Source organism: Helianthus annuus, chromosome 6 (assembly GCF_002127325.2).
Source record: "Helianthus annuus cultivar XRQ/B chromosome 6, HanXRQr2.0-SUNRISE, whole genome shotgun sequence".
Classification (NCBI taxonomy): domain Eukaryota; kingdom Viridiplantae; phylum Streptophyta; class Magnoliopsida; order Asterales; family Asteraceae; genus Helianthus; species Helianthus annuus.
Window position 1 is genome coordinate 79,089,091 of NC_035438.2, and position 14,502 is coordinate 79,103,592.

Here is a 14,502-nt window from a genome sequence, read left to right on the forward strand (position 1 = left end):
GGATTACAAGTTGTTCTTATTTCCCCCGTTTTGATGCTATCTGCCTTAAGGGAAGTCCTACTAAACTTAAATTAGGTCCTCGTAGGATCTATACACTGAACGAGGCAAAAACTTTACCCAAACACCCTTCTAACCCCCTTCCAGGCAGTTAACGCGCTTTATATAGACCGTAAAGACACGAATGAGTGAATCAACAAAACATGAAGAAATGATTAAGTAAAGTTCACCTTCAATATAAAAAACTAGTTATTAAAGTCACTAACACATACCCAAATAAAAAGTTGTCAAAGATTGGAAATCAAAAGTAACACATAAAAGAGTTGTCTTCACCAAGTGATGTAAGAGATTTAGCCAAGCATGGCCTTTGTTTGACAAGAACTCTTACGATCGATCTTGGATCCTAAGACTACTACACACTCTAAAAGATGAAAGATGGAGATGGTGGTGTGTGTTGGTGTTATAATGGTGGTGGACTGATGGCAAGTGTGAGAGAACTCAGAGAAGTGGTTTGCCAAGGGATGAATTGGAATGAAACCAAGCACTCCTATTTATAGTTTAAAACATATCATTCACACGGCCCCGTGCCCACCAGGCACAGCCCCGTGACCTTCATTTTCTCTCCCTTCATTAACTGCAGATGTCAGGTCTTGTACTAACACGCCCCGTGGTGGCAGAGCACAGCCCCGCGGTGATTGTACTTGTCGTACTATCTTAGATTCTGCTAATCTTAGAGTTGACCACGTCCCAGGTTGAGTTGGCACAACCCCGTGTTGGTTTGTCTTTTGATGTTGTCCTTTTCTGCAGGGAATCTTGACTGGGCATGGCCTCGTGCCCAAGCTTCTATTTTTGTTATTTTTGTTGGTTTGGATGTGGATGGGGGTTCGACGAGTCGTGTCAATCCTTCTTCTTTGTATTTGTGTTGGTTTCTACTGTTAATTTGTTCCTTTTGTGTGTTTAAGCTCTTTTGATCCTGAAAATTAAACGTAAACAAAGAAACATGCTTTTTCCAACATTAGTACCAAAAAAGGGTTGATTTTACGCCTTGTTTGATGTAATTTATATGTTGCATTTTACCCACATCACACATGCGAATAGGGCTGTACTTAAGCACCATTAATCATGTTTAGACCGAGGAACGGAAATGGGTAGATCTATTGTGTTTTGGCGAGCCCCACTCTTGGTCCATAGGACCCACACGGAAGAGTGCTTTTATGTCCCAGTCGAGGGAAATCGGCACAAAAATCGTCAAGGTTTGGATTGCTTCCTATGTCGTCACACATATTAATGTCCTTGCAAAACATAATGATCAAAGATTTCATAGATGTTTACGTAACGGTTTTTTTCAAATACATCTTACATTTTCAAATATTCATTTGATACAAAACATCTACATGAATTCACCAACTTTGTTGGCGTTTTTCAACTTACATGTGTGATGTGCATAAAATACAACATATAAATTGTATCAAATATGACGTAAAATCAACCCCTTTTCGGTACTAATGTTGAAAAAAGCTTATTTTCTGTTCCTTTTTAATTTACAGGGTCAAAAGAGCTTAAATGTGCAAAAGGAGCAAAATAACAGCAAAAACCAACATAATTACAAAGAAGGAGGATTGACGTAGATCGCTAAGCCACAATCCACATCCAAACCAACAAAATAGCAAGGTCAGAAGATCTGACACGGGGCCGTGTCCACCAGACACGGGTCGTGTTCAAGACTGGAATCTGTGCAAAAGAAAAGATAACAGCAAAGGACAAAACAGACAGCCAACATGGGGCCGTGCCAGGACAACACGGGGCGTGGTCAACTCAAAGATTTGGAGAATCTAAGATAGCACAACAAGTACATTGGCCACGGCCCGTGCCGTTGACACACAGGGCCGTGTTAGTATAAGACCTGACACAACAGTTAATGAGGAAGAGAGAGAGAGATGGCCACGGGGTCGTGCCAGGCGGACACAGGCTGTGGTGAAGCCCCTGATTTCAGCTATAGATATATGTAATTGGTTCAATTCCAAACCATCCCTTGGCAAACCATTTCTCTCTCACTTGCAACCACTCCACCACCACTACAACACCATCATCCATCTTCCATCATTTAGAGTGTGTGTAGTAGTATCGGGATCCAAGATCGATCGTAAGAGTATTTGTTAAACAAAGGCCATGCTTGGCCAAACTCTTATATCACTTGGTGAAGACAAATCTTTTATGTATTACTTTTTTGATTTACAATCTTTGACAACTTTTTAGTTGGGTATGTATTAATGACTTTAATAACTAGATTTTTATATTAAAGGCAAATTTATCTAATCATTCTTCATATGTTGTTGATTCACATATTCGTTCTTTACGGTTTATATAAAGCGCGTTAATTGCCTGGAAGGGGGTTAGAAAGGTGGTTGGGTAAATTTTATGTCTCGTTTAATGTATTGATCATGCGAGAACCTGGTTCAAGCTTAGTAACACTTCACGAGTAGGAGCGGACATTACCCACCATGGGAGAAGTGCAAACCGTTTGAACCCCTTATCTATAAACTACTATTAAAACTTTAAACCAACCCTGCGAGAACTATATCCCTGCTAACTCAGACCAAAGGGTTGAGGGTGATCGCTGTCTGGAAGGGGGCCCACCACTTTTCACATTAATAACTTACTTAATTATCTTTCATTAATTCGACCTTGTGGGACTATATCTCTTCTGACTCAGACCCATAAGTTGAGGGTAACGTCACCTTCACAAGAGGGACCTACCAATATAACTAAGATAATCTCTTAAAATTCCCAAAGTGGAAGTCATCCTCAGACACCCACGTATTGACTTTGATCAGGTCAGATGGTAGTGTTGAAAAGCTTAAAATGGAGAGTGCATATGGTCTGAATGCATACGATCTCCAAGATTTGTTGGACCTTCAACTTGAAAGGGCAATTAAAAAGGCAAAAGCAAAAGCAGACTGATGAGGAAGATGAGCAGAAGTATGAAGAATACAGAAAAGAGGCAATAAAGTGTTTGTTTGATTACCACATTGACCCTGCTGCTGACTTACTTGCTGCTCAACTCAGAGAAATAGTTGCAAATTTAGTCAGCAGACCACAATCACCAAACTCATCTTCAATAAGTCTTGTCCCAAGAGAACCATCTGATCCAAAAATACTAAAGTGGAAGTCATCCTCAGACACCCACGTATTGACTTTGAGCAGTTCAGATGACAGTGTTGAAAAACTTAAAATGGAAAGTCCATATGGTCAGAATGCATACGATCTCCAAGATTAGTTGGACCTTCAACTTGAAAGGGATGATGAAGAAGACATGTTCTCCCTAGACTTTGAACTATAATTCAAAGGACAAATCAAGGATATGTTGATGAGAAATAAAGATTAGTAATAAAGAAGGGTTTTGGCATCATCTGTTCTATAGGGAGATTGTTGGATCAGCAGTTGCGACATTGTTTCCAACATCATATGTAGCCATGACACAACATGTAGCGAAGGAGATGTTGCTGGGTAAGAGACTCTTGATTGGGTTTTGCTGAAAGTTGTTGAGGCAGGTGATCGTGTGATCGTAGTTAATGTTTGTTGAAAGTTAAGTTGTATTCAGATTCTATTGATTTTTTTCAAAGTAAAGATTTTAAGTTTGTTAGTATATTCGTTGATGTTTTACAACTTCTGTATTGAAGTTTGATAAACACATTTCAAACAGATATGAACATTCGGCAAAGTAAAATAGTAGTTCTCGCTTTTTAGGATGAAAGGTAGTGACTACTTTTGATTATTTGTTTAGGCTGATTTTTTTGTTTAATTGTAAATGAGAGTTCAAATGCATCAACATGCAAGATTTGTGAGAATAACTCATGACTAATTTAATATTAACTAATCAAAAGAAAAACTAAACTAAAAATTACAATATCTAGACACCTATCTATACTTTCCATTAAAATGTGGTATACATGAATTTTTAAAAACCACCTGTGTTTACACAAGGGTATCACTACTAGGTATAATGATAATAAATAGTTAAATGGTTGTCTTAAATATAAATTATCAAAGTACCTTTATTTTATACTTGAAATTATCAAAATACCTGTTCAGTTAACATATACTATGGATAGAGTTAAGGTCGTGAAGCAAAATAACTTTTCATTTTAAAAGATTGAAGCAAAACCGTTAAAACGACACAACCACGTGAAGAAAAAACGGAAATTTAAACCCACATTTGGAATTGAGTTTGGCACGCTCCTCGCACGTGCAACATTTCAAATTTATCATCTCACCGATTACAAAAGAAAACTAGGGTTTTAGAAAAGACAGGTCGGCGATCTCGGGCAGTTCGGTCACCTGCCCGTTTTGCTATTTCTCTTTCCCCTCTTCTTCATCCCTCCCGCTTCCTCTCATTCATTCGAAATATAAACTCTCTCACTACACTCACACTCTCTCTCCCTAAAACTCACACAATATTTCAACCTCTGCGGTACTTCAAATCTCATCCGCGTTCATCCAATTTCATCTACAGTAAGGTATAATTCGTTGATTTTGTTCTAATTTCAGCCTAGGGTTTATACGATGTTGATTTTTCATTTTTTAACTGTAGATCTCAGTTTAGTTCGTGCTTTGCTATTGCAATTGTAAGGATTTTGTTACGAAGCTTATGTTTACCGATTGGATTTCAGTTTTCACGATGCGTAGGGCTTATTGTTAGGTTGAGCTTGTTGATTGTTTGATGTTTCTGGTTTGATTACGTAGTTATAGATCTTACTTTACTTGTGGATTGATGTTATTTGGCTTAGGTATACTGGTTTGTTTGATTTATTGTTTGGTATTTGAGTCGTGAGGCGCGTCATGTGTTTTTAGTTATGAGATGTTCTTTTGTTTATAGGTCTATTTGTATTGGCAGGGGAGATTTTAGTTGAGTTTGTTTGATCGATATTTGTGAATATGAAAATATGATACTTTTATGTCATTAATTTTCAAAAGAAGGATAAACATATTGGCAATTATTTGATTTTTTAGATGTTTACAGTTATGTGATTTAAAGTGGGGAAGTGGTTGAGAATTAAAATATGGTATTTTGGATAAAATTTTCTCAGTTGTAATAGTTGATTAGCAGGTTCAGAATTATGTTGAATATATGTTATTAGGCGTTGTGGTACTGTTGCTTGTAGAATATTCTGATACAAGTTTGTAAACTGTAGTACCAGTAATATAAACTTTTAGTACTGCCACACTGTTTTCGAATTGTTACTCATGCTGTTATGGTTTATGAGATGATATTTCTACTTGTTGTCAACATGATAACTATCTTACGAGTTCAACATTTTGCACAGCCACCCTGTTTTCTAATTGTTACTCATGCTAGTGTTAGTTGGTATTTTTAGATGCTTTCTCTACTTGTTGCCAACATAACGACTATCTTACGAGTACTGGGAACCTGAATAATTTTGTATAGACTATGAGCCTGAAACTATGTGTCAAGACATGTTTGCTGAATGTGTAAAAGTGATTTGTTTTATTGTGTTTTTGAGTAGGAAAAAATGGCTGTCGAGATTACGCAATTCTTGTTAGCTGCTCAATCAGCTGATACAAAGGTTCGAACTGACGCAGAGGGCAAGCTTCGACAGTTCCAAGAGCAAAACCTTCCTGGATTTCTTCTCTCTTTATCACTTGAGCTCTCGAATGATGGGAAGCCTATGGAGTCTCGTAGATTGGCTGGTATTGTGCTTAAGAACTCATTGGATGCTAAAGACGCTACCACAAAGGAACACTTGGTGCAACAGTGGATGTCAAATGATGCGCCTTTCAGATCCCAAGTCAAAGGCCTGCTGTTAAATACTCTCGGTTCATCTGTTCCCGAAGCAGGTCACACTGCTGCTCAAGTCATCGCCAAAATCGCTTCGATAGAAATTCCAAGAAAAGAATGGCCTGAGCTTATCGGTTCTTTGCTTGGAAACATGACCCAACAAGATAAGCCGGCATCATTGAAACAAGCAACTTTAGAGGCACTTGGGTATGTATGTGAAGAGATATCCCACAACGATCTTGTGCAAGATGAGGTTAACTCTGTCCTCACTGCTGTGGTGCAAGGTATGAATGTTACCGAACAGAGCTCTGTGCGTCTTGCGGCAGCTACCGCGTTGTACAACGCTCTTGATTTTGCACAAACCAATTTCGAAAACGAGATGGAGCGGAACTACATCATGAAAGTTGTGTGCGAAACAGCCATGGCGAAAGAATCTGACGTTAGACAAGCTGCTTTTGAATGTCTAGTGTCAATAGCGTCAACCTACTATGATGTTTTAGAGCCATATATGCAGACTCTTTTTGAACTAACCGCAAACGCCGTCAAAGGAGATGAGGAAGGTGTTGCTCTTCAAGCGATTGAATTCTGGAGTTCTATCTGTGACGAAGAGATCGATCTTCAAGATTTCGAAAGTGGCGATTCATACCCGCATTCACGTTTCATCGAGAAGGCTCTATCGTTGTTGGTTCCCATGTTGCTTGAAACTTTATTGAAGCAGGATGAAGATCAGGATCAAGAAGACGGTATCTGGAATCTCGCCATGGCAGGGGGAACGTGCCTCGGTCTTGTCGCTAGAACTGTTGGTGACGCTATAGTGCCGTTAGTTATGCCTTTCGTGCAGGATAACATATCAAAACCCGATTGGCGATCTCGTGAGGCTGCTACATATGCGTTTGGATCAATTCTCGAAGGCCCAAGTGTTGAAAAGCTATCGCCGATGGTTATATCGGCATTAGACTTTCTGCTTAATGCCATGAAGGATCAAAACAGTCATGTGAAAGACACCACTGCATGGACCCTCAGTCGTATATTCGAACTGTTGCACAGTCCAGCCACGGGGTTTTCCGTCATTTCACCTGCTAATCTTCAACGAGTTATGGTGGTCCTTCTAGAAAGTATCAAAGATTCTCCCAATGTTGCGGAGAAGGTCTGCGGGGCTATTTATTTTCTCGCTCAAGGCTATGAAGGTTTTGAAACTGGCTCCTCTGTTCTCACACCGTATCTTCCGGATATCATAACCGCGCTTATATCAACCGCTGAACGAACAGACGCTAATGATACAAAGTTAAGGTCTGCTGCTTATGAAACCTTGAATGAGGTGGTTAGATGTTCTAATATAGCTGAATCATCTCAATTAATAGCGCAACTTCTTCCAGTTATCATGAACAAACTGGGACAAACAATCGAGCTTCAGATTCTATCATCAGATGATAGAGAAAAACAAGGAGACCTGCAAGCTTTGCTTTGCGGTGTCATGCAAGTAATTATTCAGAAACTTAGCGGTACTGATGTAACTAAGCACGTTATATTACAAGCTGCGGATCAGATCATGGTGCTATTTCTCAAGGTGTTTGCTTGTCGTAGCTCAACTGTACATGAAGAAGCAATGCTTGCCATTGGTGCTCTTGCGTATGGCACTGGACCGCAATTCGAGAAGTACATGCCGGAGTTCTACAAATATTTGGAAATGGGTCTTCAGAATTTTGAGGAATACCAGGTTTGCTCCATCTCTGTTGGCGTGGTTGGTGATATATGTCGGGCTTTGGACGACAAGATGCTACCGTACTGTGATAATATCATGACGCTTCTCCTTAAGGATCTTTCTAGCGGTGACCTGCATCGGTCTGTTAAGCCTCCGATTTTTTCGTGCTTTGGTGATGTGGCACTTGCGATTGGGGAACACTTTGAAAAGTATGTTTCGTATGCAGTGCCGATGATGCAAGGTGCTGCCGAAGTGTGTGCACAGATAGACAATACGGATGAAGAGATGGTGGAGTATGGTAATCAGCTGAAGAGAAGCATCTTTGAGGCGTATTCAGGTATCTTACAAGGGTTCAAGAGTTCAAAGGCTGAGATCATGTTGCCTCATGCTCCACATCTTTTGAAGTTCATAGAAGTTGTTGTTAAGGATGCTAACAGGTATGGATTATCTTTTTTCATATATAAACTTAAATAAGCTCGTAACTTTAGAAAACCGTAAGAAGTTGGTTTTACTGTAAGCTCGTAACTTTAGAAAGTTGTGGGAGTCAAAGTGACATTTGCAAGGTTAGAGGGTTACCTTTGACATTATAGCAAATTTGGAGGGTATAATGGGTTACATGTCAAAAGTTTGTGGGTTAAAGAGAAGTTAATGGAGATCTTTTTTGTCAAGTTAGAAAGTAGGAGAGTTATTTTTGTCAAGTTAGAAATTTGAGGGGTGAATTTTGTCAATTTAGAAAAATTGAGTGGTATATTTTTGTCAAATCAGAAACGTGGTCGGCACTGGCCTTTCAATTTAAGGTTTATGTAACAATTTAGTTACAGAAAAAAATTATCTTTGAAATAACCTAATTTTTGCATTGGGGTGTTGCAGAGATGAGAGTGTGGTGAGAGCGGCAGTAGCAGTGTTGGGAGATCTTGCGGATGCACTTGGTCCAAATGTGAAGGTGCTATTCAAAGATATGACGTTCTGTAGTGAGTTTTTGGGAGAATGTCTTCAGTCTGAAGACGAACAACTCAAGGAGACTGCTACTTGGACCCAAGGGATGATTGGGCGTGTGTTTTCGGTATGTGGGTAAATTTGGTAATCGAAGCATACGACGCATTTATATGGTACAAGTTTAGTTGTCTGGGTCAAGGTTGGGAAGTGTCATATGTTAGTCATGAGTGTTGACTGTCTTTTTGTACTGATTTTAAGTACAACTTTTGGGGGAAAGGTCATTGTGTACAAGACTTGGCCACTATTACGGTGGCTGATCATTTTTATGATTTTTTCTTTGGTTGCCTCCTTTGTCATGTTATGATGTCTGTCCCATGAAAATTTTGAGATTCCTTTTAAGTTTTTTAGTAGATATTGAATCATTTACTTATTTTTCATATATGTTCAAACTTCTATTTCAGTAGTGTGCATTGAAACCGCTCGATGCAAACACTATATTTTACCCAATGAACTAATTAGAGTGAATTTCAAGGATTGTCCTTTATCTTTATACCCATTTTCAGGCGCTGTCGTTTATGTTCAAAATTGACGAGTTTTGTCCTCTATGTTTTCATGTCATACACGTTTTGTCGTTTAGGCCTAACCCAGCCGTTGAATTTACCTTTGAATTGACAAAAATGTCCTCATGTGCAAAGCAAATGACAAAATTTAACTGAAAAAACTAACTGGGTTAGGCCTAAACGACAAAACATGTATGATATGAAAACATAAAGGACAAAACTTGTCACTTTTGAACATAAAGGACAACGCCTGAAAATGGGTATAAAGATAAAGGACAATCCTTGAAATTCACTCCAACTAATTATCTTCATCAATCATTTTTTCTGTCTGATCATATGTAGTTCTTTGCTGTTTTCAAGTTGTATACGCCTAAAATACCAAATTTTAAAATTCAAGCTGTATTTTAAAAGGGAGGGAGGAAATTTGCAGGTTGTTGACGAATGAAGATGATACATTTTTCTTTTTAAATTTACACAATTAGCCTCTCAAATTTTATATAATTAATTCCTCAACTTTTTTAAATTAATATAACTAGCCCCTCCTATTTAAAACATGTTTTGTTTTGTTTGTATTTTATTTTACGTTTTTTTCCAATATATATACAAATTTATGTTTATAGCATTTTTTTTCTTAAAATTTTGTTTTTTTTTACTTTCATTTATTTATTTAGTTTTTATATTAATTTTATGTATTTAAAAATGGTTTATATTTTATTTTATTTCTCTTTTATTTTATTATAAAGAACGAAAGTGATAGAAATGATTCACGTGATAGATGGTGGAAAGTGACATTGTGATAGAGTGGGGTGAAATAAGGTAACATCTTGTGATTGGTTGTTTTTCTAGTGATGATGTAATAGGTGCACCCTCACCTCTTAGACCGGGACCATGTGTAGTGGTTAACACCCCACCTTCGGGCGTTTTACGTCATGTGACAATTCAGTCAGCAATGGGACATTATGGAGCATTTTCTAAAATGAGTGTAGTGGTGATGTGGGACATTATGTGAAAAGAGGTGTAATAGAATTAAATAAAAAAACCATTAAAAATTGTTATTGGCCAAACAAAGAACAGGAGCACAGTCATTGGCCAACAAATTGCCCCGAAAGCGTGATTTAAAAAACGCCAAAACAAAAAAAACAGGCCAAACACGCCCAGGGGGTGGATGGTCGGTGTTTTCGGGCGTGTTTGGGGGCTTTTTTTTTTTTTTTTTTTGAAAAAACACGCCCACTACGGACGGTTTTATATGGTTAAAAAAGTTATCATGGGATACCCGTTAACCAAAGCTCGATCATCAATTCAAAAAATAACCGAAGTTATGATATATTTAACTGCACTTATAATAATTCTATAATTAAATCAATAGTTCCAAGTTTCTACCAATTTCAATACACTATTTTTCTAATGAATATACTCAACATACTATCGAAGTGGGTAAACAATTTGGGTACTAAGTGTGTATCATGAATACCATACCATTATAAATTCGTTATTTTTAAAAATAATCACATACCTAGCTCCATACCAAACGTTTCAAGTTTCTCAAAGTTGAGATTCTCTTATCGAGTTCAAATTGTTTTACCATCCCAAGAAACACCACATTCATTGATAAAGCATGTTGTTAGAGTTTGAGTGTTCTATCCTATTACACTCGTTTCTCTTAAACCATGGGTCCATGGTTCCATTGTCAACTTGTAACACTTGTTTTATGTATTTGAAAATAAAAGGATATTGTGAAAACTAACACTTCAGGTTATTGGTTTAGTTCTCACTAGGTTATAACTCCGTGTATTACACGGGTTAAGTAAATAAAAAATCAAATAGTTAATAACGAAGATTTAACAATTAGAAAATGATATTTTTAAGATGCGTTTTTTATATCCAAACAAAATTTTGTGTTATGTATGATCAAAACGTGTGATGTTTGTCAAGTTTACAAATATGAAAGCATTTGAACCATCGATTAGAAGACCACCTTTATCATCGACTTTCTCACAAGTTTTAACAATTATGTGAACATACATTTAATAACCCAAGTTTTATTTAAATAATAGTGGTCTTAATTTATTAGTTCTAAAAAATGTTGAAATGTCCAGTTTAGGCATATAGCAATTAGCCAAATAGATAAACTTATAGCTACAAAATAATATTTAAATTTAAATTAATCAGATAAGTATAAATTATCAGTAATTATTAAATTATATAGCTTTAAAATTTAATATTTTATGAAACTTTATCCGTAATTTTTTAAATATTTGAAACATATATTAAATTTAATAATTTAAATTAAATAATAATTATCTCTTAATGATGGTCTAGAACAATGACAAGTGTCTTTTTATTCGTTTCTTTTATTATATAGTATAGAAGATTAGTAATCAATTGAGAATATACTCATGTGATGATAGTTAGAATTAAATGGTTTATGCTACATACGTGTTTAGATAAACGTTTAGATAAAACCCAAATTGAAAACAATAAGTGTTTGGATAAAACTCAAATGGAGAGTGTCCGAAATATTAATATTAAACATTAGCAAAATAATGGAAACACTAAAATTGGTGAAACTAAATAACAACTTTCTTGATTCACCATCCATTTCCTCCATATTCGATCCACATATGATTCGACTACTCAAGTTATCGAACACTATCATTACCAATAGCTTTCTAAGACACTTTTCCTTGAGTTTTTATAGGAGTTTCACTTGACCCAATGTTTAAATCATTTGCGTTCATTCGCATACACACCTAGCATTCGTCCTCTTGCTATATTAACTTTTTATACTCCTCCGACCCTACCTTTTGTTTTGCTATTGGTGGGATTTACTGAGTATGATGATGATGATTTGATCTCTTGAGACCATCCATACTAGTGGTGCACATTTCGGGTTTTTTTTTCCTTCCTCAAAACCGGTTCCGGCTTTAGTCAACGGAGTCAATAACTGAGTGTTGGTGGAACCGGTTTTCGGAGAAGGAGGTAATCAGTTTTGGTTTAGGTTTTCTCGGGATTTGAGTGGTTTTGATCGGATGTAACTGAGTTGGAACTTGTTTCAAAGCATAGGGTTACAACTCGAACAAATGGCAATGAGCCGGGTATGGCTAATTCCATACCCATACTCGTTTGTAAAATCTTGTTTCATACCATGCCCATTACTCGTTAGGTATTTACCCGTCGGGTATCGGGCATACCCGTAGGTATTGGGTATCCCGGTGGGAATTTTCATGTATATATATTTTATACTGACCTTTATAATATTCTATACTGACCTTTATTATTTTATGTTTTTAAAATCTATATAATATATTAAGTTATGATAAATAACACATATTATCATCACCGTAATAATATTTGATATATTTAAAAATGTAAATAAATTATAATATTTATCTCATAAAATATAATTTGTATTTCATATCATACAAATATAAATAATGTCATCAAAATATATAGCGCAAAAGAAAGTTAATATTTTAAATAGAAAGCTACTAGAATAAAACATTGCTAAACAATAGTTAAAGGAAAATAAACACACGAGTAAAGTACAGTTAGTCCTGTGATTTACAGCCAATCACAGGTTCAACCCTCATTTGAAAAAAATTCAACAGTCCAGTCCCTGTGGTTGTCGATTGCTAGCAATCAAGTTTCTCCTACTAATGGGCGTTAGCTGAACGTTAGGATTTCTGTTAAAAGACCAAAAAGCCCCTTAGGGACTAAAATTGCAAGTCAAATGTTTGTTGTATTCTTTATAAAGCCTGCAACTTCAAGCAGACCTTCAACTTTTAACAATCTGACTACCACCCTCCTCCGACTTAATCAACTTTTAATAATGCTTAAAGGTAATCTTATGGGCTACAATTGCTATTGCTTATCTTGGTATCACGTGAAAATAATGCAATTTTTGCTCCAGGAGTTTTGTTTCTGTCTTTTTAGTCTATATATTAGATTTAAATTATTTGCTAAGAATGTATATGTTTGGCTCACAATGAATACACAAAATCTAGATGCAGTGTCAAAAGTGGATGAGGCATTATCTATCAATACGGCAAAACATGAGGCGTTATGGTGCTTAGGGAATGCCTACACTGCTGGTTCATTTCTAACTAGTGACTTTGATGAAGCTAATGTTTAGTTTAATGATGCATTTCAGTGTTTCCAAAAGGCTGTAGAGGAGGTATCATTTTTTTACTTGTATATATAATAAGTTTTAGAGTAAACTGTTAAAATGGTCCTTGAGGTATGGTCATTTTATCACTTTAATCTAAACTCAAATCTTGTGAATCTGGTCCCTTTGGTTTTAATTTTGTTGTCATTTTCATCCAAAATCAAAATCTGGTCAAATTTTTCAGTTAGCGTCTAGTTTTTTTTTGTCTTTTTTCTCCCTTTTGAAGAAAGGCAAAATGGTCTTTTAACATTTTATTATACCAAATTAAAAAAATCTGTCCATTTTGTCCTTCGTTAAAAGTGAGGAAAAGACAAAAAAACCTAGATATTAACTAAAAAATGTGACTAGATTATGCTTTTGGATGAAAATGACAATAAAATTGAAACCAGACGGACTCATATTCAAAAGGTTTGAGTTTTGGACTAAAGTGTCAAAAGTGATCAAACCTCAATAACCATTTTGGTAGTTTACTCTAAGTTTTAAAAGTTGAACATTCTCTTAGAATAGATATTAAATCTAGATAATGAGTGTTTGTGATAATTTGCATTGTCACAATGTCCAGTAGTGGCGGACTCAAAAATTTTTTCATATCGGTGTGAAAAATTTTTAAAGATTTTAGGCCATAGGTATATAAAAAAATTTCGGTTCATATCGGATCGGATCCGGTCGGTTCGGGTCGGGTCATGTAAAAAACAAAAGTACATCAAGCTAAAATTTATATAATCATCAAAAATACGCCAAACATCGTTACAAACATATTTAAAATGTCGACGTACGGGTTTTCATTTTTTTAAATCTTTCAAAAACATCATCTAGAGCCACTTTTCAATTTATAAATCTATCCAAACATATAAATCGATCCATAAGTTCATAAAACAACACTAAAGTAGTAAACATATGAATCGCTCCATAGTTATCACTCCAAAATTTTCAATTTTCTTTTCAAAACCTAGTAATTGTCGATTACTTATGTCTTTTAAGTTGTAACAACCAAAAACTCATCTAAACAACAAAAATCACCTGTTAAAGTCTAGAACAACCAAAAAAACATCAAAATACATAAAATTTCAAACATTTTTTTTATCATCTCTATAACTCTATTTCTTCTAAAAAAACCAACATAAAACAACAATAACATTAAAAAACGTAGGTGCCTTGTATTGTTTGGATTCCGTTGAGTTTGGTGGCCGAATGTTTGCGATTTCCGGCAAGAAATTGGAGTTGGATGGATGTTGTGTCGTTGGGGAAGAGGATCGCAGAGGCAGACGAGGTCACGAGAGAGCGGGAGAAACATAATAGGAGGGGCGGTTTGGGTTGGGTTATTTTATTATAGTTCAAATTTTGT

General features: G+C 36.1%; 1 protein-coding gene across 1 annotated transcript; it reads left to right on the plus strand.

Annotated features, from left to right (window-relative positions):
* The first annotated feature begins 4,294 nt into the window (after positions 1 to 4,294).
* Positions 4,295 to 8,842, plus strand: LOC110865703 (importin subunit beta-1). The gene is made up of 3 exons (XM_022115030.2): positions 4,295 to 4,514; positions 5,523 to 7,933; positions 8,367 to 8,842. Exons 2-3 carry the CDS (start codon positions 5,529 to 5,531, stop codon positions 8,569 to 8,571), a joined length of 2,610 nt encoding a protein of 869 aa, XP_021970722.1. The 5' UTR covers positions 4,295 to 4,514; positions 5,523 to 5,528; the 3' UTR covers positions 8,572 to 8,842.
* Positions 8,843 to 14,502: the final 5,660 nt, after the last annotated feature.

Bases quoted from the DNA above. Each gene is read 5' to 3' on its own strand.
- LOC110865703 (XM_022115030.2), top strand. From the start codon at position 5,529: ATGGCTGTCGAGATTACGCAATTCTTGTTAGCTGCTCAATCAGCTGAT. The intron at 7,934-8,366 runs GTATGGATTATC...GGGGTGTTGCAG, and splicing joins GTTGTTAAGGATGCTAACAG to AGATGAGAGTGTGGTGAGAG.